Source organism: Trachypithecus francoisi, unplaced genomic scaffold (genome assembly GCF_009764315.1).
Source record: "Trachypithecus francoisi isolate TF-2019V2 unplaced genomic scaffold, Tfra_2.0 Contig01621, whole genome shotgun sequence".
NCBI lineage: Eukaryota > Metazoa > Chordata > Mammalia > Primates > Cercopithecidae > Trachypithecus > Trachypithecus francoisi.
In genome coordinates this window covers 27,424-51,691 of record NW_022681446.1, presented here as the reverse complement: position 1 = coordinate 51,691, position 24,268 = coordinate 27,424, and the positions used below count along the sequence as shown (strand labels likewise).

The following is a 24,268-nucleotide window of genomic DNA, read 5'->3' as shown; positions in this document are numbered from 1 at the left end:
CTCGGCTCTGGCCTGAGTTTTTCTCCTTTCTAGTTTCTCCCCATAGCGGGCTGGTAGGCAGGGCCACGAGCCTAGGAGGTGGCTTTCTGGGGCCAGGACATTTGCAGTCAGAGCCAGGGGACACCTGCGGCTCTGGCCACGGGACCCTGCACCTGCTCTGCAGTGTCCCAGCAGGGGTGCATATCCCCCAGGGTGTGTCCCACTAGGGGACACCTGTCTCCACCTGTTGGGGGGCGAGGTGGTGGAAGGGAGGGGGGAAGACTCAGAGGAGGGCGCAGCACCTGTACTTGTTGGGGAACATCCGCTCACAGTCCTTGCACTCGTGGGCTTGGCCGCTGCCTCCTCCAAGGCCTTCAGGCTTGAGCTCCTCAGCCAGGCCCTCGTAGAGCGCAGCCCCCACCGAGCCGCACGTGTACTTCTTGTGGCGCCGCAGGTCCAGTTTGGACTGAAAGAGTTCGTCACACTCGTCACAGCGGAACGTGGGCTCCTCTGCAAGAGACGGAACGAGGCGGTGGCGAGAGAGCCAGAGACCCAGCCCAGGGCTCTTAGGGGACTCTGGAGACCTGGCCCCTTCACCACGGTGCCCCAGGACCTGCACCCAGGCTGGCCAGCCCCGCTCTGCCTCCTGCCAGGGTTCATCCTGGGGCCCACCAGCCTGCCCTGGAAACAGGCATGTGGAGTCCCCAGGGCCCAGCCCTGGGCAGCACCAAAGGACCCCCGAATCTGTGCCTCAGAGGGAGCCCCAAGTGACACCCAGCCCTGCCTGTGCCTCAGGCAGCCACCGTGGACTGGAGGAGGCCCCGAGCTTGGGAGTGGAGGAGGAAGCCGGGCCAAGTGCTTTGTTTATGAATCAGGAGAAAACGATGACGGAGCTCCAGTGCATATAATAAATTATTGTCGTCAAGGTCAAACAAATTAAAAGGGGGGCAGCTATTATTAAGTTTACGAGGCAGCATCCTGACCGCCTTGCCAAGCCAAACAATCGGCCTGGAGCTGTCATCCCGGTGGGGGGGCTCTGGGCCTGTCCCCGCCTCCCCTGCCTGCAGCAGCTGGGCAGCAGCCTTCCATCAAAGACAGGAGGCCCCTCCCCACAAGACGCCACAGCCCCCAGCTTGGAAAGAACGCTGGCACTGAGCTCTTTCCCAAATGAATTGAACAATGGTGTGTGCACCACTGTGTGAGTGCACGGGGGTGTCTTGGGCGTGAGCATGCAGCTGTGTGTGCACGTGTAAGTGTGAATATCAGCATATCTGCATCCACATGTGTGCATCTTTGTGTGACTGTGTGTGCATGTCTATGCACACACACCCATGTTTGTGTGGGGCTGCATGGGTACGCATGTGCATGTGTGTGAGGGGTGTGTTTCTGCATGCACCTACATGTGTGAATATTTGTGTGTACCAGCATGTTTTCATACCTGCACATGTGTGGTTTGTGTATGCCTTTGTGTTTAGGCATGTGAGCACCGGTGTGTTCATGTGGGTGCATAGTGTGAATGCATGTGTTTCTGTCTGCATGTGTGTGCATTTGTGTTATGTATGCATAAGTGCATATTATACATATATGTTTGTGTGCATGGATGACTATGTGTATTGTGTGTGCATGTGTGTTTGATGTGCACACATGCACATGTGAACGTGTGTGAACATGCACATTGTGTGTTGACCTGTCTGTGTGTGTGTGCGCCAATGGGTGTGCAGTTGTGCACACGTGAATATGTGTACACATGCTTGTATATGAATGTGCATATGCTAACGTGCATGTTTGTGTTTGTGTGCATGTGATGTGTGTGTGTGCATGTGATCTGTGTGTGTGCATTTGTGTGCTTGTGGGAACGTGTGTTTGGGTGTGTATGCATGTGCACAAGGACTGACCCAGTGCCCAGCATTGAGCAGAGTCTTAATGAACTTGGTCTGAACGTTGGCTCAAAGGCCTGAACCTAAGGATTGCTGAGGAGAGGAGGGGATGGGGGCAGACGGAAGAGCGCTCTCACTTCCTGTCCCCTCCCTGTGTCAGAGAGACCACCACAGTCACAGGCCTTTAGAGTCCTAAGGAAAGGGTGGGCTGCTTTGCAGTCTGGGCAGTGCGGGGGTTGCCGGAAGTGGCACCTCCTTGCTGACTGGAAGCTTCCCTGAGCCTAAGGGTGGAGATGCTGCTATTTGGCCTGGGCCACCCCAGCCCCCCTGGCGAGTCCTCAGAGCCTGGCTCCTTGAGCCTCAGGTGCCCAGGTGGGGATTCCAGCAGGGTGCTGGCCCTGAGAGACCACAGCGGGCACACTGGATGGCACCAGCCCCCCACCCTTGCCAACGAAGGCACAGACGCCAGCTCTCCAGATGTGATTTTCACTGCCGTCTTTGGACAGAGGTGAGTATCTGGCTGACAGGGAAGGGGTGCCTGGCCGAGAGGAGCCCTGGGGGTGTGTGCCCTGGGGGTGAGTGGGCAGGCACCACTGCCGGTCAAGATGCATGAAACACTGTGATTTCGTTCTCAGCCGGTGTCCAGGCGTCCTGGTCCTGCTGGCTAACCTGAACCTCAGGAAAGCACTGGTTTGGGGGAAAACAAGATCATGAAGGGAAAAAAGCCAGAGGATGCCCAGAGCCTGCGTAGTCCACTTTCCACAGGACTGCAGTCCACACCTCAGTTCCGTCCTCTGGGGCTTGGAAGCCTCCGTCCCAAACCTCTCTGGGGAAGGCTGCCACTCAGAGCTTCCCAGATGCTCGCTGAATAAACCAAACCCACCTAGGAGCTGCCAGGAGGGATCCTCAGATGGAGGGATCCTCAAACAGGGAGCATGGACTGGGGGGATCCTCAGACAGAAGGGATCCTTGGACAGGAGAGATCCTCAGACAGAAGGGATCCTTGAACAGGGTGCACGGACTGGGGTGATCCTTGGACTGGGTGCACAGACTGGGAGGAGGTGGGTGAGAAATACCCCAGAAGTCTACAAAATGCCACCTTGAAATGTGATTCAAGCCTGCAGATTGTTCAGAAAGTGCTCACTGTGCAAATGATGTGGGCGGCAAGGCTGACCCCTCAGAGCTTAAGAGAATCCAGGCACTGTAGACTTGCATGGACCTGCGAGCACCCAGGGAAGGGCGATGGTATTCGCATGCCCGCTTCAGAACTGGCAAACTGAGGCCGGGCGAGACTGAGTTGCTTTTTCAAGGAAGAGGCGGAGCCGTGGGCCTGAAGCCTGCCCATGGTTTTGGGGCCCAGGAAGCAGGGCTGGCAGGGCCCCAATTTCCCACTGAGGGTTTTGGGGAAAGCAAGGTGAGCCTGTGACAGAGAGATGCTCACTGTCACTCCCTCTCAGGCCTTCCCTTGTCTTCAGAAACTGGGATTTTCACTGGGGAACAGCCCTGCAGATCTGAGCACCAAGACCACTGCGGAACACAGCCAACCCGCAGACCCGGGAAGCTGCCTGTGGGTGGATTCCAACGTCCCGGGCTGGAAGGAGGCTGAGATGGGGGCCTCCAGCCAGCAGCGTGATTCAGTTAGAAATGCCAGCTTTTATTTTACTCTTTCTGGACCCAATGAAGAACAATCACAGAAGTTGAAATTTGAAAACAAAGACAAGAAGAAATGCCAGCCCCACCTACTCATATTACTGACCAACTTATTTTTTCCAGTTCTCATTTAGAATTTGGGATGAAAATAAAAATTGAGATTGCAAGTGAGAATCCAGTCCGATTCTCACTCCAATGGCCTTGGAGGGTGCCCTGGACGTGATGGAGTGGACTTCATTGACCATCCCTGCCTTTCTGCTCCCTGCCCCCAGCCCTCCACGGACGGAGCTGGGCCCCCATCAGAGGACAGGGCCGGGGACAGGACACACCTGAGCCTGGTCTGCCCTTACTGAGTGGTGTGGATGGGTCTCCCGGCTGTCTTCCAGGCAGGTAAGGCTGGCCCCGAATACACCCCTGGGGCTGGTGGAGGGGCCGGAAGCGGGGGCACAGTTTACGGCATTTTCACTTTCTCGGCACAAGAAACTTCTGCTTTAAAGAAATGCTGAAAGAACATGACCTATTCGATAATGTTTCCCATCTTATTATCTCTGATCTCACGATCTGGCTGGCTCATACGCTCTGTGCCCCATGAACTGCCTCCTCTTGACCTCTCCTGGAGAGAGGAAAAGCAAATTATCGGGAGGCTTTCTCAAAAGAAAAGCATATTGGAATGGAAGTAACTTTCTTTATTTTCTCCCAAGAGCAAAAAGTTCTCACGAAAGAGAATTCTTTCCTCTCCATTGTAAGTGTAAAAACAAAACACAAAGTCAAATGCATCTGAAAGTGGCTTCCCCATGGTCTGAGTCACTTGTGTGAAAATGGGCCTCGCATTCCTGACAGAGCCGCAGCTCTGCACAGGGAATGTGTCCAGCCCCGGAACTGCGGGGCAGAGGCTCGGTTCTCCCGAAGCGGGCTGGCCCCCAAGGGTCTCCTGTGTCTTCTTTGCTACCTGAACGTGGTCTCCAGCCAAACCCTCTTCTGCCAACAAAAGCACAGAAAACGGTGATTGGAAATGAACCTCTCTTCATCTGGCGGGGGTGCGTGAGCTGCCGTACAGCATCCACCTGTCACCTACGCCAGCTGAGCCAACGCCGTGGTGACCTCACATCTTGTTTGTGATATCTGCGCCTCGCTTGCCTATCTGAAGTTCCATCAGCAACTTTCATGGCAGAGCAGGAATGTAACAGAAAAATAAATCGGTGCCTAATGGCCCCGGAGAGCCGAGGGGTTCACAATTATGTGGCGTCTACGTACTAATCTACCAGACTTGAGGCTCAAAGGAGCTCGAGAGCCTCCTCCAAGTTCCTGCAGTGATAAGGGGCTGGCTGCATTGAGCTGGGGTTGGGATAAAAGATTTTTTATGATAATTATCTTAGTGAGGAACATTTTTGCATTTTCTTTCTGTGCGATTCAGAGTTTAACTGGTGGGGGAGGCGGTTACTGGGGAGGCATGATCTTGACAGGAAAGAGGAGGAAAAGTCAAATATTTGATGTTGGGCTATTATGTGTGGCAAGCAATTAGCCCACAGATGTTTGATAAATTATTAGGAAAATGTAGACCCAGGTTATTTAATATCAGGGGCTGGAGAGGGGTGGGGAGCAGAAATCAAGGTTTTTAAAAAACCTTTTGGAAGAAAGAAATTTCATTGTACAAATGAAATTCCAGAGTCAAGCACTCTCCTTAAGTCAAGTAGATTTGTCTCTTGGAGCTCTCGTGCGCTATCTGAGATTCACAGATCTTTTCAATAATTATTTTAAGGAAAATGAGGCCTTCCCTCCTGCTACCCAGATCTCAGCAATTCATTTTCCTTTTCTCGATGGCCTAAATAAAACCACACTTTAGAGGAGAGTGCAGACAGGCTTCCGCTTGTTCAACTGTCATTCTGTGGTCATTTCCTTTCGGACACTCAGGGACATGAACGGATACTGCACCAAGGAAGGACCCCGCTAGCTGGGCCATGCTCGGTGATGGAAAGGGTAAATGAAGGCAGAGTTCTCCATGTCTGGTCTCAAAGCCTTCCTGCTAATTCCAGCACCATTCCGTCACCGTGAAATCAGGGTGGTTCCTTGGAGAAACTTGCAGTGAACTGCATTAATCATTAAGCCTTGGTGTGTTTGGAGGGGAGGTCCAAGAAGCAAGCAGGAAAACTCGGCCTCCCTTCAGGCTCCAGCACCAGCAGGAATCACCAGCTCCGGTAATGGCCAGGAGGGAGCTTGCGCTCCTGTTCACTTGTGGGGTCTCACCCAAAGAAAAGCAGTTAGGCTCCAACCCTGGAGCCGTCTGCTCAGAGGGATCGGCCTGGAGCCGACGGGCCAAGGCCCCGCTGCCCACAGAGCCTTTCCTGGCCAGCTGTTCCAGGACCCCGTGGGGAATGGACACATGACTTCATGACGTGACCATCCCTGCCCTGCTGCTCCCGGCCCCCAGCCCTCCACGGACGGAGTTGTGCCCCCATCAGAGGACAGAGCCGGGGACAGGGAATGAGCCTTCATCTGTGTGGGGCTGGAATTTTCTCAGGCACCCTCTCAGCTGTACTTGGGTGCGGAGGAAGGTGAAAGGGAAACTCACTTGTCCCGTCTCTACTCGACAGAGAGGGGCTGGCCCATCTAGGGAAAAGGAAATTCGGAAGGCTTCCCACAGCCCGGTCCGGAAGAGCGGGGCAACTCCGCACCACTCTGAGACCCACCTCAGACCCTGCACTTTCCCTCCGCCGAATGAAACTTCCCCTCACACTTCTCCTGGACTTTTAGCTACAGATGCACATTTTGCTTTGAAAGACACACACGCCATCATCTACTCTCTTCAATGAAACGAAATCTTTCCACACCGCAGAGAGCTCTGGGGCAGCCAGAAATGCCCCGAAACTACAAACTGGCTTGGTGTGTGTGTGTTCGTTTAAGTACCGGGGAAAGCAAAGGCTGCTGTTGCTGCTGCTAATCAGAACAATAGCAATAATAAAACACAGTTTAAAAAAATCACCTGGGACCCTGACACTGCCAAGCTGTAATCCACTGGGTATCAGTTCGCCCACTGCCCGAAGCCCTTCTTAAATTCTGGGTGCACCTCCTGGGTGCCCCAGGGAAGAGGAACAAGAAAGCCATTAGGTTGAGCCTTTGTGGGGGCGGGTAATTTCTGCCGGCCTGGGGTCTGCAAAAATGGAGGCACCCGGCAGTTGGGGGCCGCCTGGCCTTCATTAGGTGGCTTGAGGTGATGAGAGGCCCTGGGTCCTCCCAGGCATCTGCTCCTCTTCCTGGTGGGCTGGGGTCTCCCAGGGGCCGTGGCCCAGTTCAGGGGAGGGGTCTTACCGTCCAGGCAGGGCCGCACTGTGCCCAGCGGGTAGACGCCTTCCTTCACGTGCACCAGCAGCTCCTCACCTGGCTCAATGTCCTTAATGACTTTATAGTAAATCTAGGATGGAGAGACCAGAGAGAAAGGGTGAGTGTGGTTTGTTGGTGTCTGGAGAGCCTCTCAGTGCACACTCAGCCCTCACACTGTGGATGCAGCTCAGCCTGCACTTGATTTTCCTCTAATTGCCACCAAGAGGGTCTCCTCTGGAACTTTTGCGGAGTATGCACAGAAGGAATTGCGTCCCCTTTTAATTTGCTTTATTGGGTTTTAGGACATTCATAAAGGGGGTGGCTGACTAAATAGGTAGGATCCGCATCAAAGTTCCCAGCTGGGGGTGTCCTGGGGGCACAGCAGAGCCCTGCTTCCACCAAGAGCCCACCTGGGTGGGTTCTCAAGTTTCTTTTGTTCAATTTCGTGTATGTAAGTGAGACACCCTTTGCCAGTGGTGGTGGGGGAGGGGGAGCTCAGAGTGTGGAGTGAACCTGGTTGTTTCTGAAAGTGGCCATGAGCTGAGCCTGGCCAGTGGGTCAGGAACGGGGCTGTGGTTCTTCCCTGAGTGGGGATGCCATCAGCCAGGATGGCTGGGGTGGGCAGGACTATGTGCCCACTGTCAACTTGGCGCCTTGAGGCTGACCCCACAGGTGAGAGTCTGGGATGGAGGACACCCGTGAGAACTGGTGGGCTCAGGCAGATTCTGCAGCCTGGTCAAGCCCTGGGGGCGAGTGGACCTCCATTTGGAACTCTACTCACTGAGCAGTGCTGTTGGGGGCCGTGTCCCCATGGCTTGCCAGGGGCCTCCTGAAAAGAGGAGGTTGTCTTGGGGTGTGGAAGTGGTGGTCGAGATGAAGAAAATTGGAAGTTCAGAAAGGGGAGGCTGGGCCATCCGAGGCCTGGGTCAGGGCATGGGCTGTGCCGCCCGCACCAGGAACGCTGCGTCTTTGGTCCGGGAGTGTCTGGCAGTGGGTGTGTTTCTCTTGGGAGAATCATTGCCCACCCCGCACATGTGGGTGTTTGAGACTCTCTTCTGATCACAGTAACTGGGGAGCTTCCAGGGACCTGCAGGCCTGGCCGGAGGACTGGCTGCGAGGCTGGGGAGAAGCCCAAGGGAAATCCACCTGCCCCTGCGGGACCTGGGGCTGAGGCTCCTCCAAGAAAACAGAGTGGTTCTAGACTCAGAAAGGGAAGGGCTCCCAGGGATGGAGGGGACATGGCCATCCTTGTGGGTGACACTCCCATCCCCACTGACCATCCTGTGTCAGGCCAGGCTCTCCAGCAGCTGGACCTGGCTGGGGCCTGTGGCTGGACACAGCTGGGCACCCCCAAGACAGGGCTGGGCGTGGCCCCTGCATGCTCCTCCCCATGTCCCCCACATTGTGGATTTCACTACAGTCTGCCAGTCCCAACTGACTCCAGAATGACACCAAGGAACTCTCAAAGGACACACAGAAGCCACAGCATGACTGTAACGCCCAGTGTCTGTTACTCCCAAGACACCCAGAGAGGAACTGCACGTAGGAGGATAGCAGGCGCACTCTCACGCGGGAGGACAGCAGGCGCACAGCCTCTCTCAGCAGTGTGTGAAGTTCCCTTAGGGTGCAACAGGTAAGTTGCTAAAATTATGAGGAGATGTAAAAGTGGAGAGGAGAAATTGGCCCATGGTAACTTCTTCAACTAAACCCATTGTTATTAGGACCCCAGTTTTGTATCCTCTTATCAAAAAAAAAAAAAAAAATCACACAGTGGCTGAATAATTGTCTCTTTTTTGAAAAAGAAACCTGAGCCACTGTATTAGAAAATTGGACCCAAAGTGCAGGATGAGAAGTGCCAGCTGGGACAAAGCCTGGGTGACCCTCAGAGCCGTGCGGCGAGTGGCATTGTAGCAGGCGCAGGTGGAAGGGGCTGCTGAGTGTCCGGCCTGGCTGACGCCCCTGGGGCAGGTGGCCTGGCCCGCGCACTGGGCAGGAGAGAGGAGGGTCAGCGGGCGCATCAGAGGCTTCTCAAGGGTCTCCGTTAGAGGACGATGTGGACCCTGACCTCCCACCCCTTGGCTCCAGGCCGCCCCCCCAATCGAGGGTCCTGATGTGAGACCTCTGGCATCCTCCCGCCCACCCCGCAGCTCAGCTCCGCTCTAGTGGCGGGGAGAGGGCTGGTGGGCAGACGGGGTCCGGGTGCGGCCCTCCTGGGTCCTCCGCCTGGCCCCCTCGGAGAGCCTCCGAGCCTCCCCTGACCCCCGCCCCCAACCCATTCCCTCTCTGAAGCCCACAGACACTCCCAGGACACCGCCCAGACTCCCTTCTCTACACCCTACCCTCCCAGGGCAGCCAGATCTCCTGGGATGCCCCTCACCCAAGGGTGCTGGTCCTCCAGGGATCCCCCACCCCAGCTCCGAGGGCGCCAAGCCTCCCTCTCTGATCCACGGGGCTGCGGAAGGAAACCCCTTCCCCCACCTCTTCCCCCAATCCGAGGGCCCCCGTGTCTCCTGGGACCCCACTCCGGCTCCGAGGGCACCAGATGTGCCGGGAGACCCTGCCCTTCGGCGCAGACACTGCCCCGGAGCCACCGCGGCGGGAGGGCGGCTGGGCCGCGGGCGCCCCCTCCCTGGCCTGGGACCTGCAGGAGGAGGGCGCCTTGGCCACGGAACTTGGAGCCGCAGTCGGAATTAATCGCTATTATTGCTGATCACAGGGCCCGAGGCGGGGCGGGGTGGGGCGGGGCGGGGGTCCCCGACCTGCCTCCAACTGCTTTGGGGGTCAGAGGTGAACGGGAATCCGCGCAAACTTTTCCGAAGTCGCAGGCCCCGCCCTTGCCAGCGGCGCTGAGGTGCAGACAAAAGCCGGGTGCGTTTTTACAGCCTGTCCCCGGTGTCACAAAGGCCTTATCAGCCAGACGCGCCGAGAACGCCACTGTTCCTGGCCGGCGGGGTCAGGCGACTTCCCGGGACAAAGACCGGCTGCGGTGGGAACCCGGCGTCTGCGGACCCAGCCTGGGCCGGCTCCTGGCTCGAGGGCGTCACAAATTGCGCATTTACTGTACTGCAGGCCCCTTCCTGCAGGGCCTGTCATAAATTATGACTGCAGCTCCCTACACATTCCTGCCGTCTGCTTATAATCCTCCTTCCTTGTGCGACCCGTGGTGGGTCCTGCTCAGAGCACTAAGTCAGCGTGGTGGGAGAAGTTTGTTCAAGCAAAAATAAAGTCTGGAGTTTCTGATAGCCTTTAGCCCCCAGCAGCGGCCTCAGGGAGGGGGACTGGCCGCCGGAAAGGAAGAAGAACAGTATATTTTCTTAAGCCACAGCATCTAAGCATCTATGCCTTTTTATAAACACTTGCGTCCGCTGCGCTGTTGAAGTCGTGCCTGAGTCCCGGGGTTGTGTTGCACGGGCAAGGCTGGAATTTTCTCTTTGGTTTAAGGATCTGAGAGGGTGGGGAACCGGCTTAAAAACAGCTGAGTTTACTAGCACCAATAAATGTCTGCTCTAAATGGCTTTAAAAAATAATGATGCCAAACAGACTGGATTTGAAGTTAAGTCCTTGTTCCAACACTTCAGGTTCTCTTTGTAACAACAATGACTTGACTGAACATGGGTGAACCACACGAAACACGGGTCCTCGGAATTCAAACTGTATTTAGCATGAGCATGACCCTGCCTATTTTCTTCCCCTTTTATCACTTTCCAGACACAAAGAGGCGGCTTCTTGTAGGTAAACGGAGTTCTGGGACAAATAAATGGCCACGTTCTCAACAGAAGGCAGAGAAATTGCCTGCGAAAAGCCTAAAGTCAGGCTGGGCTTTCGGGGTTTGTCAACGTTCATTCAGGCGGAGCCTTTTATGAAAATTCATATCATTGCTCCCCCGCAATATTCTTTAAGACACAGAAATCATTTAAATTTACAATGGCTGCCAGCTTTGGGATACCTTCTCCTTACAGGTCTTTAAAGAAAGTTTTTTAAAATATCAAATCAATTCACAAGAAAAGAGACGACTTTCGAATATGAAGCTGTAAGTGGTACGGTTTTCACTCCCGCTTAATCATAGAATTTAACAATATACATAGACGAAAACCCCCATGTAAATGCCTCCAGGTGGGAATCACCAGACTGCAGAGTAAAAGGCACTGGGGTGAATCTGAGCAGCGGCTCTTCCTGTTTTCTCTTTCCTGGAGTAAATGATTTTTTTCCATCAAGCGAACTTTTGGGCTTTCTTGTCTCTTTTTGACCAGTATAAGAAACTTTAAAGGCAGGCTTGAATCAAATAGGTGAACCCTCCTTCCGTGTGCTTACTGGAAAAAAACTCAATCGCTCACCATTCTAGATTTCAGAATTCAACTGTGCTTGAGTTTGCTGTGCGAGAGGCTTTTCTCACAAAACATGTGAAAGCAGCCAGTGGAATCGAAATTCTTCCCAAACCGTTTCCCAAAAGCAAATTCCCCTGGTGACCCAGTCTGCCTCTCACCTGGCCTTGGGAGAGAGAGGACGTTGGTCTGAGGATTGTCTCCTGCATTTTGGTTTTAGCTCTCAGGACCTCCCCTGAGGCGAAGTGGCTGGGTCTCAGCGCTGCTCCCGGCTTCACTTTAACTCCTTGCTGTCTCCATGCGCTGTGAGTGTGGGAAAGTGCTGTGATCCCCCAAGCCCCGAGGCTGGCCCAGGAGCTGAGCATGTAGTGGTGATGGTGCTCTAAATGCCAGCAGGGGCAGCACCCCATGTGCAGTGCCGGGTTTTGGACAGAGGTCTCTTTTCTCCCTCCCCTGTGCACGCCTGTGCTCACGAGCCTCCCTCTGGCCGGCCGCGCTTCATGGCTTCCTCCGTGCTAAGCGGCTGGAGGAGACCACAGTCAGGCTCCCGGACTGCAGACCGTCCTATCCTCTGGCAGAGCGAGAAAAAGCCTGCTGGAGTCCTGGGCTTTGCCACATTCTTCTCCTCCCGCACATGGCTGAAGCATTTTTATTAAGCCTAAGTTTTATTATTGTGTTGTGTGCGATATGCCTGCCGTCACCTCCCCAGCGATCAGACATGAAATAAAACTCTATGTACACTTATCTGTTTCTAGTTGTGTGGTTTGGATCTGGATTATAAAAATGTAAATGACGGGTCCACAGTTAAATTACCTTGATCATTCTTAAATAGCTTCTTCTAGTAAAGTGAGCCTGTGATGAGCAGGAAAGGAATATACACATCCCAACAGGTGGTTTGCGAAGGGGTTCAGACGGCATAGTTGAATTTAAACCTTTTTTTCACCAAGAAGAGGATCAGTTTGTTCCAAAGGGGGCCCCATAAAATGGGAATCAAAGCAACTTGAATACGCTTTGGAAGTCTTTTGTAAGCTGGTTATGAAATGCTCAAAGGAGCGCCCTGCCCTCCTCCTTCCCATTTCAAGGGGTAAACTGTATCTCATGGTTGGAGGCTCCTGCGTGCCCTGACCAAATTAAAAATCTATGATTTTTAATTTAAAAAAATTGTGAGGATGGCCGGGGGCGATGGCTCCCGGCTGTAATCCCAGCACTTCTGAAGGCCGAGGCTGGTGGATCACTTGAGGTCAGGAGCTCGAAACCAGCCTGACCAACATGGTGAAACCCTGTCTCTACTAAAAAATACAAAATTAGCCAGGCATGGTGGCAGGCCCCTGTAATCCCAGCTACTTGAGAGGCTGAGACAGGAGAATCGCTTGAACCCGGGAGGCGGAGGTTGCAGTGAGCCGAGATCGTGCCACTGCACTCCAGCCTGGGCAACAAGAGTGAAACTCTGTCTAAAAAAAAAAAAATTGTGAGAGATAAAAGCAAAGGGAATATGGACATGTCTGGGGTCAGGGCAGAACAAGATGATGGGTGTTAGATGCCGTCCGTTTAAAATCCCAACCCTGACAGGGCACACGCCCAGACAGAAACGCAGGACCCGGGTCAGAGCCCAGGATGACAAAGCAGAAGAGAAATGCCCTCCGCCGACCCGGGAGACCCCGGGTTCTCATGCACACCCAGCGCAGGCTCTTGTCCGCGCGGTGCTGCCTGGCCACCAGCGGCCACTCTTCTAACACAATGCCTTCGCGGAACACGCTCTGCGGGGGGGCTGCGCTGCTCCACGGCGGGCGCCGGGACCCCTGCTCTGCCCCTGGAAGGCGCTGGGGTTTCGGGGTTTGTCTGCTGCCCAGGCAGCCCCAGGGCACTGTGCAGATTGGGGCTGCTTTTCTCAACCCAGGGGTGCTGCAGGTTGTTTGAGAGCCCCACAGCCGTTCTGAGGTACACTGGGGGGCCCGCACCCGAGTCTGGCTCCCTGACATTCATGTGTGACCTCAGCCCCGTCCCCCGCCATCCTCACCCCCCTAGCAAGTTGACATCCAACCACCAACATTCTTGCCCTATTGAGGCAACGTGAGAAAAAGAAAAACCAGAAACAAACAGCGCCGGCCGTGAGAGTCCCCTCCCTGCCTCCCGCGTCCTCCTGTGGGCGCTTCATCACCAAGCTCTTGTTTTCTTTCTTAAAGTTAAAACAAATTCAGGAACTGCCTCTGTCTGTGCCTCCTGAAACATTTCAAACCAGTTCATTTGTTCATAATTACAGGAGAAAGAACCACGCAGCGGGAATCTGAGTGTCTTGAATTTTCCAAAAAGGAAAGTAGGAGCCGGAGGATCGTGGCGGGCGCACCCCTGAAAAGTGCACGGAGATCCCGAGGGTCCCTCTTCCGCTCATGCTCAGATGAGGCAGCAAGTCAACGTCCCCCATGTTGACTTCTGACACCTCAAGGCCCTACCTCCCTTGCAATCCGATTGCCCTGAAAGTCCCAGGGCAAAGGCTCGGTCCCCCAAGCTGTGCGCGTGGAGGTTTTGCTCCCCGCAGCTCCCCAGGAGCCTGTGCTGCTTCAGGAGCAGCGGCTCCCTTGGCCTCGGAAGGGGCCAGCATGTCCTTGGCTGTGATCTGGGGCCTCTTTGTGCAAATAGAAAACCACAAGTCCCCTTTTGGGCGACATGGCCGGGCCCAGGAGCAAATTCATGACCCAATGTGGCCTCTGCCTCTGCTCAGCTCTCCCATGAGCCATGAGGAGGGCTGGGATGGGTCTTAGAGAAGCAAGGGCCGGGGATGGGCCCCGTCACCTCTCAAGAGGTCCCCTGGGGCCAGGAGGGGGAATCTCATTGCTAGATGAGAATGTGGAGGTGGGGCCCACAAGCAGCCCCTCAGCCCCACACCATGGGGATAGCTCTCGTTCATGCAGAGGACGGTCCAGTGCCCATGGGGCCTGAGATGGGAAGGGACAGGGTGCTGGGCCAGCCCCGCCTGGGAAGGAGGGTATCCGGGCCTCCATGCTGCCCTCAGCTCAGCCCGTCCTGCCTCCATCCATGAGGCACCGTGGGGCGGCAGGGCAGCGGGAAGCCTCTGGGGAGGTGCTGGCCGGTTGCTGAGTCTTTCCAAGCTCTGGGGCTCACATGTTCTCAAGCCCCTGTCCCCTGCCTCTCCCCAGTGGCTGTGGAGGAGCAGATAGCCGGTCCTCTTTTGTACAGGGCAGGTGTCTTGGGGCATGTTAGGGGATGCTAGGGAGAGGGACGTGTGGTCAGTGATCTGGGCAGGCTTCTGAGCAGCCAGAATGTCAGAAGTGGGCCTGTGGGTGCTGCACCACCCAGCTCAGCAGGTGCCCTGGGGCGCCCGAAAGCGTCAGCTAGAGCGCCAGTACACTGCACAGAACCATGAGGGATATGGGGGTGGCGCCCGCCCCCAGACCCCATATGAATGCACAGCAGCCCGCATCCAGCGAAGGCCAGGAGGAGCCCGGGATGGGCCAGAGGAGGTATGTGACTCCCCTGCCTCCAAAGTGCCCCTGAAGTGTGGGTCTCACCCCAAGGACATAGGAGCACCCTGGAGGCCCCAGTGTTTGCTTAAGTCCTGGCTGCCACTAGCAGGAGACTCAGGAGGAAAGCCCCAGCCTGGGTCCCCATCTGAATATCGACCTGAGTTTTCAGTTCAGAGCGACCTCTCTCCTCTGCCCAGCAGGAGAGCTCATCTCTTCTGGGACGCTGTGGCTTCCAGAACTTTCTTTTTAGGATGTTTGGACCATCTTCTGCCCCAGTCTCCTTTTTCCTCTGAGAATGGGGGCTGAGGTCCCATGTCTCGAACCTCAAAATGACGGTGATGCTTTTCTGGCCGAAGTATTTTCCCTGCTGAATGCCATTTGGCAGACTCGACGTTGTTTTGCGGACCTCAGATGTTCAGATATGGCTCCTTCCCTTCTGTGTCTGTGCTGTATTAGAGGTAGGGTGGGTGTGCAATCTTGCAAAAGAGAGACAGAGAAAGAGAGAGGGAGAGAGAGAGGAAGGGAGGAGGATTGTTCACTTGTGTGTGTTTGTGTGGGGGGGAAATGTGGTGGAACTTCTGGCATGGTGGAAATCTGAGAAATAGCATTAGCATCATGTAATGTTTCTTTCTCAAAGAGAGGCTGTGAAACACTTTTAAAAAATCTTGGTTTTATTAATATTTCAGGGCAGTTTGTATTTGAGATCCACATAGGGTCAAATAGGTTGCGTTGCAGGAACCCACGTTTCTGTGGTCAAGGCCAGGGAATGGAAATGCGTTCCACTGAGGCCATGTGGCCATCACAGCGCACACGAGAGAGCGTTTAAACACTAGATTGAAATCTATGATATCCCTTTCAAAAAGGCATTGCTAAAAGTCATTTCATACGAGAATCTATGGGTTTCTGAGAGCAGTTTTTCATATTTTTAGTGTTTAAATGTTATTATTATTCAAAGAAAATACGTCCCACACAATGCTCATTTTCCTTTGATAACTGAAATCCACGGTTGAGATTTCAGGAGGAGAAGCTGCCAACTCAACCACCTCATTCCCCGTGCCTGGGCAGCGAGTCTCCTCCAGCCTCCGGCTGGCTCCTGCTTTCCTGGGCGTTTCTCGGGCATTCCAGCCACGTGGCTTATCCAGCTCAGAGGTGCACCTTTGTGGGGACATGGGCAGGAGTGTTGGTGGCCCCGTAACACCCGATGTCACCCACTGTGCTACCTATGAGGGTGTTCTCAGAGCAGAGGGATCCTCTCCCTCTCGGAGGGGAAGGGTCTCACAGTGAGGTTGAGGGGGCAGAAGTGCCCTGAGCGGAGGAATTTCTCTCTGCTTTGGGCCAGTTTGACGTTGCGTTTGCTTAAATGTGCATTTCAAGTTCCCTCTGGGTTTGTGGCTTTAATTCAGCCTATGGACCTAAAGCAGAGGGAATGAATCCCTTGAGGCGGTGTTGGAGAGAGCCGTCTAGCGGGTCAGGAGGTATCCCAGTCGTTTTGACATTATCTGTGGTTTGGGTAATAGAGCCAAGTATGTTTCTGACTCTAGGACGGAGCTTTGGAGGGAGTCGGCACTGTGGGGTAACGGCGGGGTAAAGGGAAGGAACGGATCAGGATTCAGGATCATTCTTCCATCCTGGCAACAAGGATTTCTGTCCCCTGGTCCTGACCATGGAAACACAGTTGGCTGCAAAGCAGCCCATTCCTTTTGGACCTCATGTGTAGCTAAAAGGAAAACTTCCCTGAAATATTAATAATACAATGAAGATTTTTTTCAAAGACAGGCTTCTCTTTGAGAAGATTACACATCTGTTTGTTTTTTAAAAAGCTAGACATGTAAAGATACCCACTTTACTGCTTAAGTTTAGTTCAAATGTTCTAATAAACATTTATTTCTTAAATAAAAAAATCTGGGTCCTTCATTACTGTCGTTTGCATCTCACAAAAGCACAGCCCTGGCCCAGCCCTGTGGTGCCCCTGCCCCTCGGCTTCCCAACAGACGGCCAAGGACACACACTGTCTGCAAATCTGAGCCCCAGAAAAGGATGGAAAGACCCGTCCTTCTATGCACCTCAAGCCCAATTTTCCTTCACTCCAATTTCACTTTCATCTGGAATAAAGAAAATATATTTTTTAAGTTCTGTTCTTATGTTTATGATTATTCTTTTGCTTCCTCTCTGTATTTTTTTTTCAATCAGAAAAAGTTATTTTAAACAGTTTTGGCTCTTCTGTACTACCACAGAAGTCCTGGTAGTACAGCAGATCCATGTCCCCATCCAGAACGAGCTTGTCCAGCAGAGCAACTGCTCGGTGGAGACTCTGCTCCACAGCCAAGGGGACGGCAAATGAGGGAGAGCCCCTGGCAGCCAGCCGGGGCCTGCGGGACCTCCCTGGAGTTTGCTCTCTGCATTTCTTAGTGCAAAATTGTTTCTCTCAAGTCGAGAGCCTTGAACCACTTTCAATGGCTTGCACAGGCTACCCGGGAATGTTCCGTGATGTGGTCTTCACACACATTTTTCACAGCCATAGGATCCTTTTTTCCTTTTTTGCAAATGAAATCTCATGTATGACCCCAAGATATTACAGGAAAAACCAGACTGCTGTGATGGAAGGGGCCGGGGACCCCAGGCACCCTGAGGAACGCACGGTGTTGAGAACGCAGGGTGGAAAATGCCGCCCGGGAGGCCTGGCTTGAGAGTGAGAAGAGCCTCCAGGGGCCACTGGCAAGCTTGGAATAGAGAAATTCATGAAGCAGCGACCAACTCTGGGGAGATGGTGCCTTCTGGAGTAGAAAGAGACTCCGCATCTTCTCCCCTGATCAGCCTGTGGGTCTGGACGCCTGTTCCGGTGGTGGGGTGGACCAGCCGTGGAGGTCAAGGGTCCAGGGAGCTTAGTGGGGGCCTCAGTCTTGAGGTGGCAGGGACGGAAGTGAAGGTGTCTCTTGCCTGGTTCACAGGGACTTTGTGCCAAAAAGGCCAAGGCCTTCAGCAGGCTGGTCAGAGGCCCTGGAGGCTTTAGGAGGCCCCTGAGTGGCTGCCTCATTGGCCGGTGCTGACTCTTCGGAAAATTTGGTTAAACAGTGCCATTTAGATGGATTTTTGCAGTGACGGTTCCTGCTCTATGCTTCTCCCGTGTCCTTCGGGGAAGCGGCATTTGCAGGAAGTGTGGACCCTGTGATCTGGGGTCCTGCCTGCTTCATTGCCCTTTTCCACCCGAACCACCATCCTGGGGTTCAGGAGCTGCCAGCCTCGGGCAGGGGCCCTGAGCAAGGCTCCGATGGAGCCCTCCCGGGGCGAGTCAGCTCCCCAGAAGCCAGCGCTGGCCGAGCACCAAACAGTGCCCCCACCGCAGGCCAGGGCTTGACAGATGTCCCCAGAGAGGCTCAGACAACCCTCGCCTCGGCACCTCCGCCAATCTTCCTTGTGCCGCGTCCTCAGGGACAATTCCAAGGGGCAGAAGTCCCCGTCATGAGCCCAGACCTACCTGCTCACTGATCTGACACAAGGTGAGGTTCTGATCATCGCAGGAGCACGCAACACGGATGTACTTGAGCCAGCTGCCGGCCCCGGCCTGATTCGCATCCACGCAGAACTTCTCGCTGCCCAGGTCTTCGGAGATCTGCTGGGAGGAAAGTGAAGCAGGAGTCAGAGGTGCCCTGTGTGCTGGAGTCTGCACACTGCCTCTGCCCACCCGGAAACCTGGCTGTTTGGGCTCAAATAGGAAGGCAAGTCGGCATCCAGACCTCAGCCCACCCTCCGGGCATCAGCGGGGCTCCCAGCCCACCCAGACTGCCCAAGCCTGGGAGTCTCCAGGAGTCTCCAGGAGCCCAGCGGAAAGGCAGGGAATGGCCTTTTCTTTTCTCACCGAACAGATCACTGCCCTGGCCCGGCGATAAAATGAGCCTCCAGAGTCGCAACCCCCACCCCCGCAGCAAAGCTGTCCCACGTGTGAGAAGGCAGAGACCGCTGCATCTGGGAGCAGAGCCCTCTGCTAAGGAGCTGGGGCGCTGGGCTAGAGAAAAGCATGTCTGAAGGTGAAGGTGTTGCTGGGTGTGCATGTGCGTGTGTGTGTGCACGCTCAGGGCAGCCTGCACACCACTCCGACAATAAGAAAAGCATCTGGTTTCCTTAAAGCTGGAGAGTTTCAGTTTGACACCCAGCAGCGTGAAGACGCCTAGCTCTTCTCACCACGCCCGCAAAGTCACACGCACACCAACTTGGCTTTATTTTGTTGTTGCTGTTGCCTTGAACGGGCACCCCTAGGGCTTTTCTTATTTGCTGTTACCCCTACTCCTCTGAGGACCACTGATGAGCAGACCTGACCTGCGGTCCACTGTGGAGAGATGGTGTCACCTCGACCAGCCTGACCACGGGTGGCGGCTGCAGGCCTCCCAGTCTCCCCCACTCTGGCCAGTGGTTACTCTGAGTTCTGAATTCAAACCAGTGGCATCTTGGGCAGCCCAGCCCAGACAGGGCAGGAGGGAGGACAGGGGGCAGGGGCTGGGGACACACCACACTCAGGTCCCAAAAGTAGAAAAGCTGTGTCTCTGTGGGCAGGAGTGCCCTTGGGCAGGTGTATCCTGCTGGACAGGTGTATGTGGGTGGGCAGCTGTGTCCTCGGGCAGGTGCGTCCTGCTGGACAGGTGTGTCCAGGTGGGCAGCTGTGTCCTCGGGCAGGTGCGTCCTGCTGGACAGGTGTGTCCAGGTGGGCAGCTGTGTCCTTGGGTGGGTGTGTCCTGGTGGGCAGGTGCATCCCTGAGCAGGTGTGTCTGGGTGGGCAGAGGTGATGGATAAGGAAGTCAGAAGGACCCAGGGAAGTCAGGATGAGACAGTGACCTGTCCAAGTGAACACAGTGGAGGCTGACTCTGGGCACCATGGGCCTCTTATTCTCTGGAGTTCTCCTGACGGCTCCATGGTGAACTCTAGGACCTGGCAGAGGGGAGGAGCCGCCCACCTGAGGTCGGGAGCTGCCCTCTTCTGACCAGAGAGTCAGGTGCTTTGTGAACAGTGCATGCGTTCCCCAGGCATCCTTAATGACCAAGAGCCCAGCTGGCCTGAGAGTCCACAAGGAAACGGAGGTTTCAGGAGGCAGCTGCTTAGCTCAGGGGTGCACAAGGGTGCTGTGGAGTCCACCTGTGCATCTGCATCCCATCGGCCCTGAAACCACATCCCCCATAGGGCCCATGGGAGCTGCTGTGGCAGCCTCGTCCTCTGAGTGACAAGTCTCTGAGCACATACACTCAGGCCAAGCTCTGCGGGACACCTTAGGGGCTAATTTGGAAAGAGGCTGTGAGCTGAGGGGCCTCAGTTCTGAGACTTTTTGCTTTTTGGGGACTTTATCATTCGTGCCAGAGCAAAATGAAATGGACCTAATTCTGAAAGAGAGGACGTGGACCAGAGACAGCCAGGTGAAGCCTGGGCAAGGCGGAAAGAGGCAGGGATGTGAAGGGTGGGGAGAGACAGCTGAGGAGCCTGCCAGGGCACAGGAGCGCCCCAGCCCAGCCTCTGTCCTCAGCTGCCAGCGTCCAGACCCTCAGGAGGTTGGGGCCAAGAGCATCCACTCCCATGTGCACAGGCCCCGGTGACCCCAGGGCCTGACCCTCAGACGCTTGGCGTGCACTCTCCCGGGTTCCTAGCCATCTCGGCCTGGTGCTGGAATTCTTTTGAAAAGTTCAACGTCAGCACCAACCAACGGGGAAGCGTGTTGTCCACGTGCCCCGGCCTCTGTGTGTGGCGTTCCCTCTTTCCCCGAGGCTTCCAGGGAAAGTTGGCCCCCAGAGCACAGCTGAGACGGGGAGAGGGTCTCGAGTCTCCTTTCCCTTCCACTTACTCTCGGTCTCCTTGCTGACATCCTCTACCAAGCTGGGGTTCCCAACTAAGGGTTTCCAGAGGTGCTGGGTAAGACAGATTGGGGTGCAGGGTGGGCGGTCGGCCAGGGCAGAGGGGGATGCTCCCGGGGTCCCCCTATCACACACAGCCGTGCCTGCCCCTGGAGCCCTTCTGGCTCCATCCAGAGCAGTGGGAGATTCACGTGAAGGCTGTCTTATTTCAGAGACGGCAGCGGCAGAAATGCTCCCAAGCTCGTGGGCTGTGGTTGCTGTGCTCCAGTCACCAAGTGAGTGTGAGTGAATGGCCAGGTCCCTTCTCTGCCCGGGGTTGGCCCTGAGTCCTGTCCACTCGGAACTGTAGATGGGCCTGTGGTCCAGAGAGGACATGGATCCAAGAAGCATAACTAGGCTAGAGGCTGGCGCCTGAGGAAACATTGGTGGCGGGGGAACACTCAAAATACAAACGATGGATTAGCAGGAGCACAGCCGGCCACATGGGGCTGGCAGCATCCCAGTCCCGTCCCCAGCCCATGGGTCCACTTCTCCACTGAGGCCTGCTGACGTCACAGCACATTGCACACAGTGCCTGTGGGCTGAGGGCTGGCACTCACCCAGGGCGGGCCGTGCCCTCCCACCTGGGACCCGGACTTTTGTTCTCAAAGCTGGAGTACCTGGGCCACAGCACTCCACTGGTGCAGTCAGGAGTACGTGCTCCTGAGTGCATCCCCCGCTGAGCCCAGGGACCAGCTGATGGGGCTCAGGCCACTTCCTGAGAGGCAGGACTCACTCCTAATGCACCCAACATATGGACTCAGCCAACACCTTCCCCCTGTTCTGGGTCCCGGTTGGCTCAAGCCTCGCTTTGGTGGGGAGTCTGTGGCCACCCTGCTGTTCAGGACTCAGGGCAGGTTCACAGGGAGATCACCTCTGTGTTACTAGCTTCTGCAGAGACAGCTCTGCCCTAGGCAGGACTGCAAATCCCTTGACATTTGAGGTCCTGTTCCCTAAAGGGGCTGCAGGAAGGGTCCTCACGCTGTCCAGAGTGGTCACTGCCTGCCCTGCCCAAGTCCAGGGCCAGCCCAATCCAAGAACCACAGACTCAGCAGCCCGCCCCACTGCGCCCCATCTCTTGCCAGGACAGGAGTGGCAGGGGCGTGGCGTGGAAGGGAGGAGGCCACAAGCGGCTGGTTGCCACTGGGAAGGTAGGCTTCCCATCCTGTAGGTGCAGACCCAGGGCCAGCAGCCCACGTGGGGAGGCCCCTCCCCAGGCACAGAGACCTCTCAGGGCCCTCTCACTTCCCACCCTGACTGCTGGTGCACATCAGGAAACCGCTGGAAAGGCTCGCCAAGCCAGAGCTGTGGTCGGCAGCCCTGCCATCTTCCTCTGCCACAGGGAGGGAGTGAGGCTGGGCTGGCCAAGACCCACGGGGCCCCGTTCCACCTCATCACTGGCCAGGTCTAGGCTGGAAGTCACTATGGGGCAGGGGACTCACAGCCCCTGTACAGGTAGTGGCCTGGGTGCCAGTCTCTCCCTCTCTCTCTCCTGCTCTGCTTCTCTCTGTCTGTCTCTGTATCTCTCCCTCTCAGTATGGGTCTCTTTTGGGCTTTCTCTCCTCACATATGGTACAGGGGCCTGGGAGAAGGTAAATGACGCTGTGAGTGACCACAGCCATGGCATGGGCTTCTCCTGGGGCCTGGTTGTTGACTCGAAAGTGTTGGCCTCGTTCAGGCGTGGTGGCTCACGCCTGTAATCCCAGCACTTTGAGAGGCTGAGGCGGGTGGATCACCTGAGGTCAGGAGTTCAAGACCAGCCTGGCCAATATGGGCAAACCCTGTCTCTACTAAAAATACAAAAGTTAGCTGGGCATGGTGGTGTGCAGCTACTTGGGAGGCTGAGATGCAAGAATCACTTGTATCCAGGAGGCAGTGGCTATAGTGAGCTGAGATTGTGCCACTGCACACCAACCTGGGTAACAGAGTGAGAGACTCTGTTTAAAAAAAAAAAAAAAAAAGGGAGCATTGGCTTCACCTTGACTTCCAGGCCTTGGGGTCCATCTCCCCAGGAAATCCCTGGAAAAACAATCTGTGTCCCTGACTGGCTGACCAACCACTATTTTAAGTGCTCCCAAGCCCCTCACCCTACAGGTGCACATGTATCTGGGTGTGTGCTTGTGTGTGGGCGTGTACCTGCATGTGTGCACAGGTATGTGGGGGTGTGTGCATGTGTGTGGGTGCACCTGTGTGTGTATGTATGTGTGTGTGTCCATGTATGTGTGCTTGTCCTGGGGGAACGGGGCGAGAAGCCTTCGGTGAGCAGAAGGCTGACGCCAGCAGGAGGACATTGAAGGGATGGCCAATTCCCTCTCAAAAACGTGGGTTCTGTGTCTGGAGGAGAACCCTGGCCCCTTCCCTCCAACCCCACATCTGAGGCCTCCTCAATGCCTGTGATCCGGCCACTGATGGCTGCAGGTCCAGGGACCCACCTGTGCCCTGGGACAGCCAGTCTCCAGACACACACCACCGTGCTCTGTGGAGCAGCCACCCATTGTGCTCCCAGGCCGCCGGTGTATTGTTGAATGCATCGAGTCACCGGGAATTGTTTTTTGGGGCATAGGCTTTCCCTTCTTGTAATGCCCCCCTCACCTTGCAGAATAAGCCTCTCTTTTCCACATGATGGCCCTGCAGGTATTTGCATGCGGCCTGAGTCCTAACCCTCCCGTGCCAGGGTAAACATCTCTGGCTCTCTCAAACGTGTCTGAACGGGGACACGGCTGACTTCTCACCCACATGGGACAGTGTTCTGGAGCGTCCGGTCTGTCCCTGACCCTCTTGGGTGCAGAGGCCTGGAGACCGGAGGCAACAGCTCCCCCAGGGGTCCTGGTCTTGAGTGTGTGCCCAGGCTTTGCTGCCCTGCTGGTGGGATCCCCTCCCTGACAGCCTCTCCTCCCTTGTCACTCTCATTTCCTGGGCATTTCTCCTCGTTCCCGGGAGGCCTGGACCCCAATCCCTGACCAATTGGAAGGTCACAGAGTGGGTGTTACACCTGCCTAGGGCAACTGAGGAGGGCTTGGTTAACTCCTTCCTTCTACAGAGGAGTGCCTCTGAGGGGGGCCAGGTGGGCGCTGACCCTTCCTCCAGGAGAGCCAGGATGAGCCCTGGTCTGAGGGACCTGAACCAGTGACAAGTGTGCTGGGAGGGGGTGCTGGAAGGACATGCACCGGGAGGGTTGTGTTGGGAGGGGTGTGCCGGCAGGGGGTGTACTGGGAGGGCTGTGTTGGGATGAGTGTGTTGGGAGGAGTGTGTTGGGAGAGGTGTGTTGGGAGAGGGTGCATGGTAAGGGATTGCACTGGAAGGGGTGTGTTGGGAGGGGTGTGTTGGGAGGGCTGTGTTGGGAGGGGTGTGTTGGGAGGGGTGTGTTGGGAGGGGTGCGCTGGGAGGGGTGTGTTGGATGGGGGTGTGCCAGGAGGGGGTGCACTGGAAGGGGTGTGTTGGGAGAGGTATGTTGGGTGGGGTGTGTTGGGAGGGGTGCGCCAGGATGGGTGTGTTGGGAGGGCTGTGTTGGGATGAGTGTGTTGGGAGGGGTGTGTTGGAGGGGTGTGTTGGGAGGGCTGTGTTGGGAGGGGTGTGTTGGGAGGGGTGTGTTGGGAGGGGTGCGCTGGGAGGGGTGTGTTGGATGGGGGTGTGCCAGGAGGGGGTGCACTGGAAGGGGTGTGTTGGGAGAGGTATGTTGGGTGGGGTGTGTTGGGAGGGGTGCGCCAGGATGGGTGTGTTGGGAGGGGTGCGCCAGGATGGGTGTGTTGGAGGGCTGTGTTGGGATGAG

At 55.7% G+C, this 24,268-nt stretch overlaps 1 protein-coding gene across 1 annotated transcript in view; it reads right to left on the bottom strand.

The window, feature by feature from the left end:
* The window catches only part of LOC117074583 (histone-lysine N-methyltransferase PRDM16), a gene marked incomplete at its 5' end in the record, with an annotated part of 55,523 nt that extends 36,932 nt beyond the window's left edge, over window positions 1-18,591 (bottom strand). Inside the window, 4 exons of the mRNA XM_033196205.1 lie at window positions 282-489; window positions 6,813-6,915; window positions 18,104-18,238; window positions 18,485-18,591. Coding sequence (XP_033052096.1) covers window positions 282-489; window positions 6,813-6,915; window positions 18,104-18,238; window positions 18,485-18,591 — 553 coding nt within the window. The remainder of the gene's footprint in view (window positions 1-281; window positions 490-6,812; window positions 6,916-18,103; window positions 18,239-18,484) is intronic.
* Between the last annotated feature and the right edge of the window lie 5,677 nt (window positions 18,592-24,268).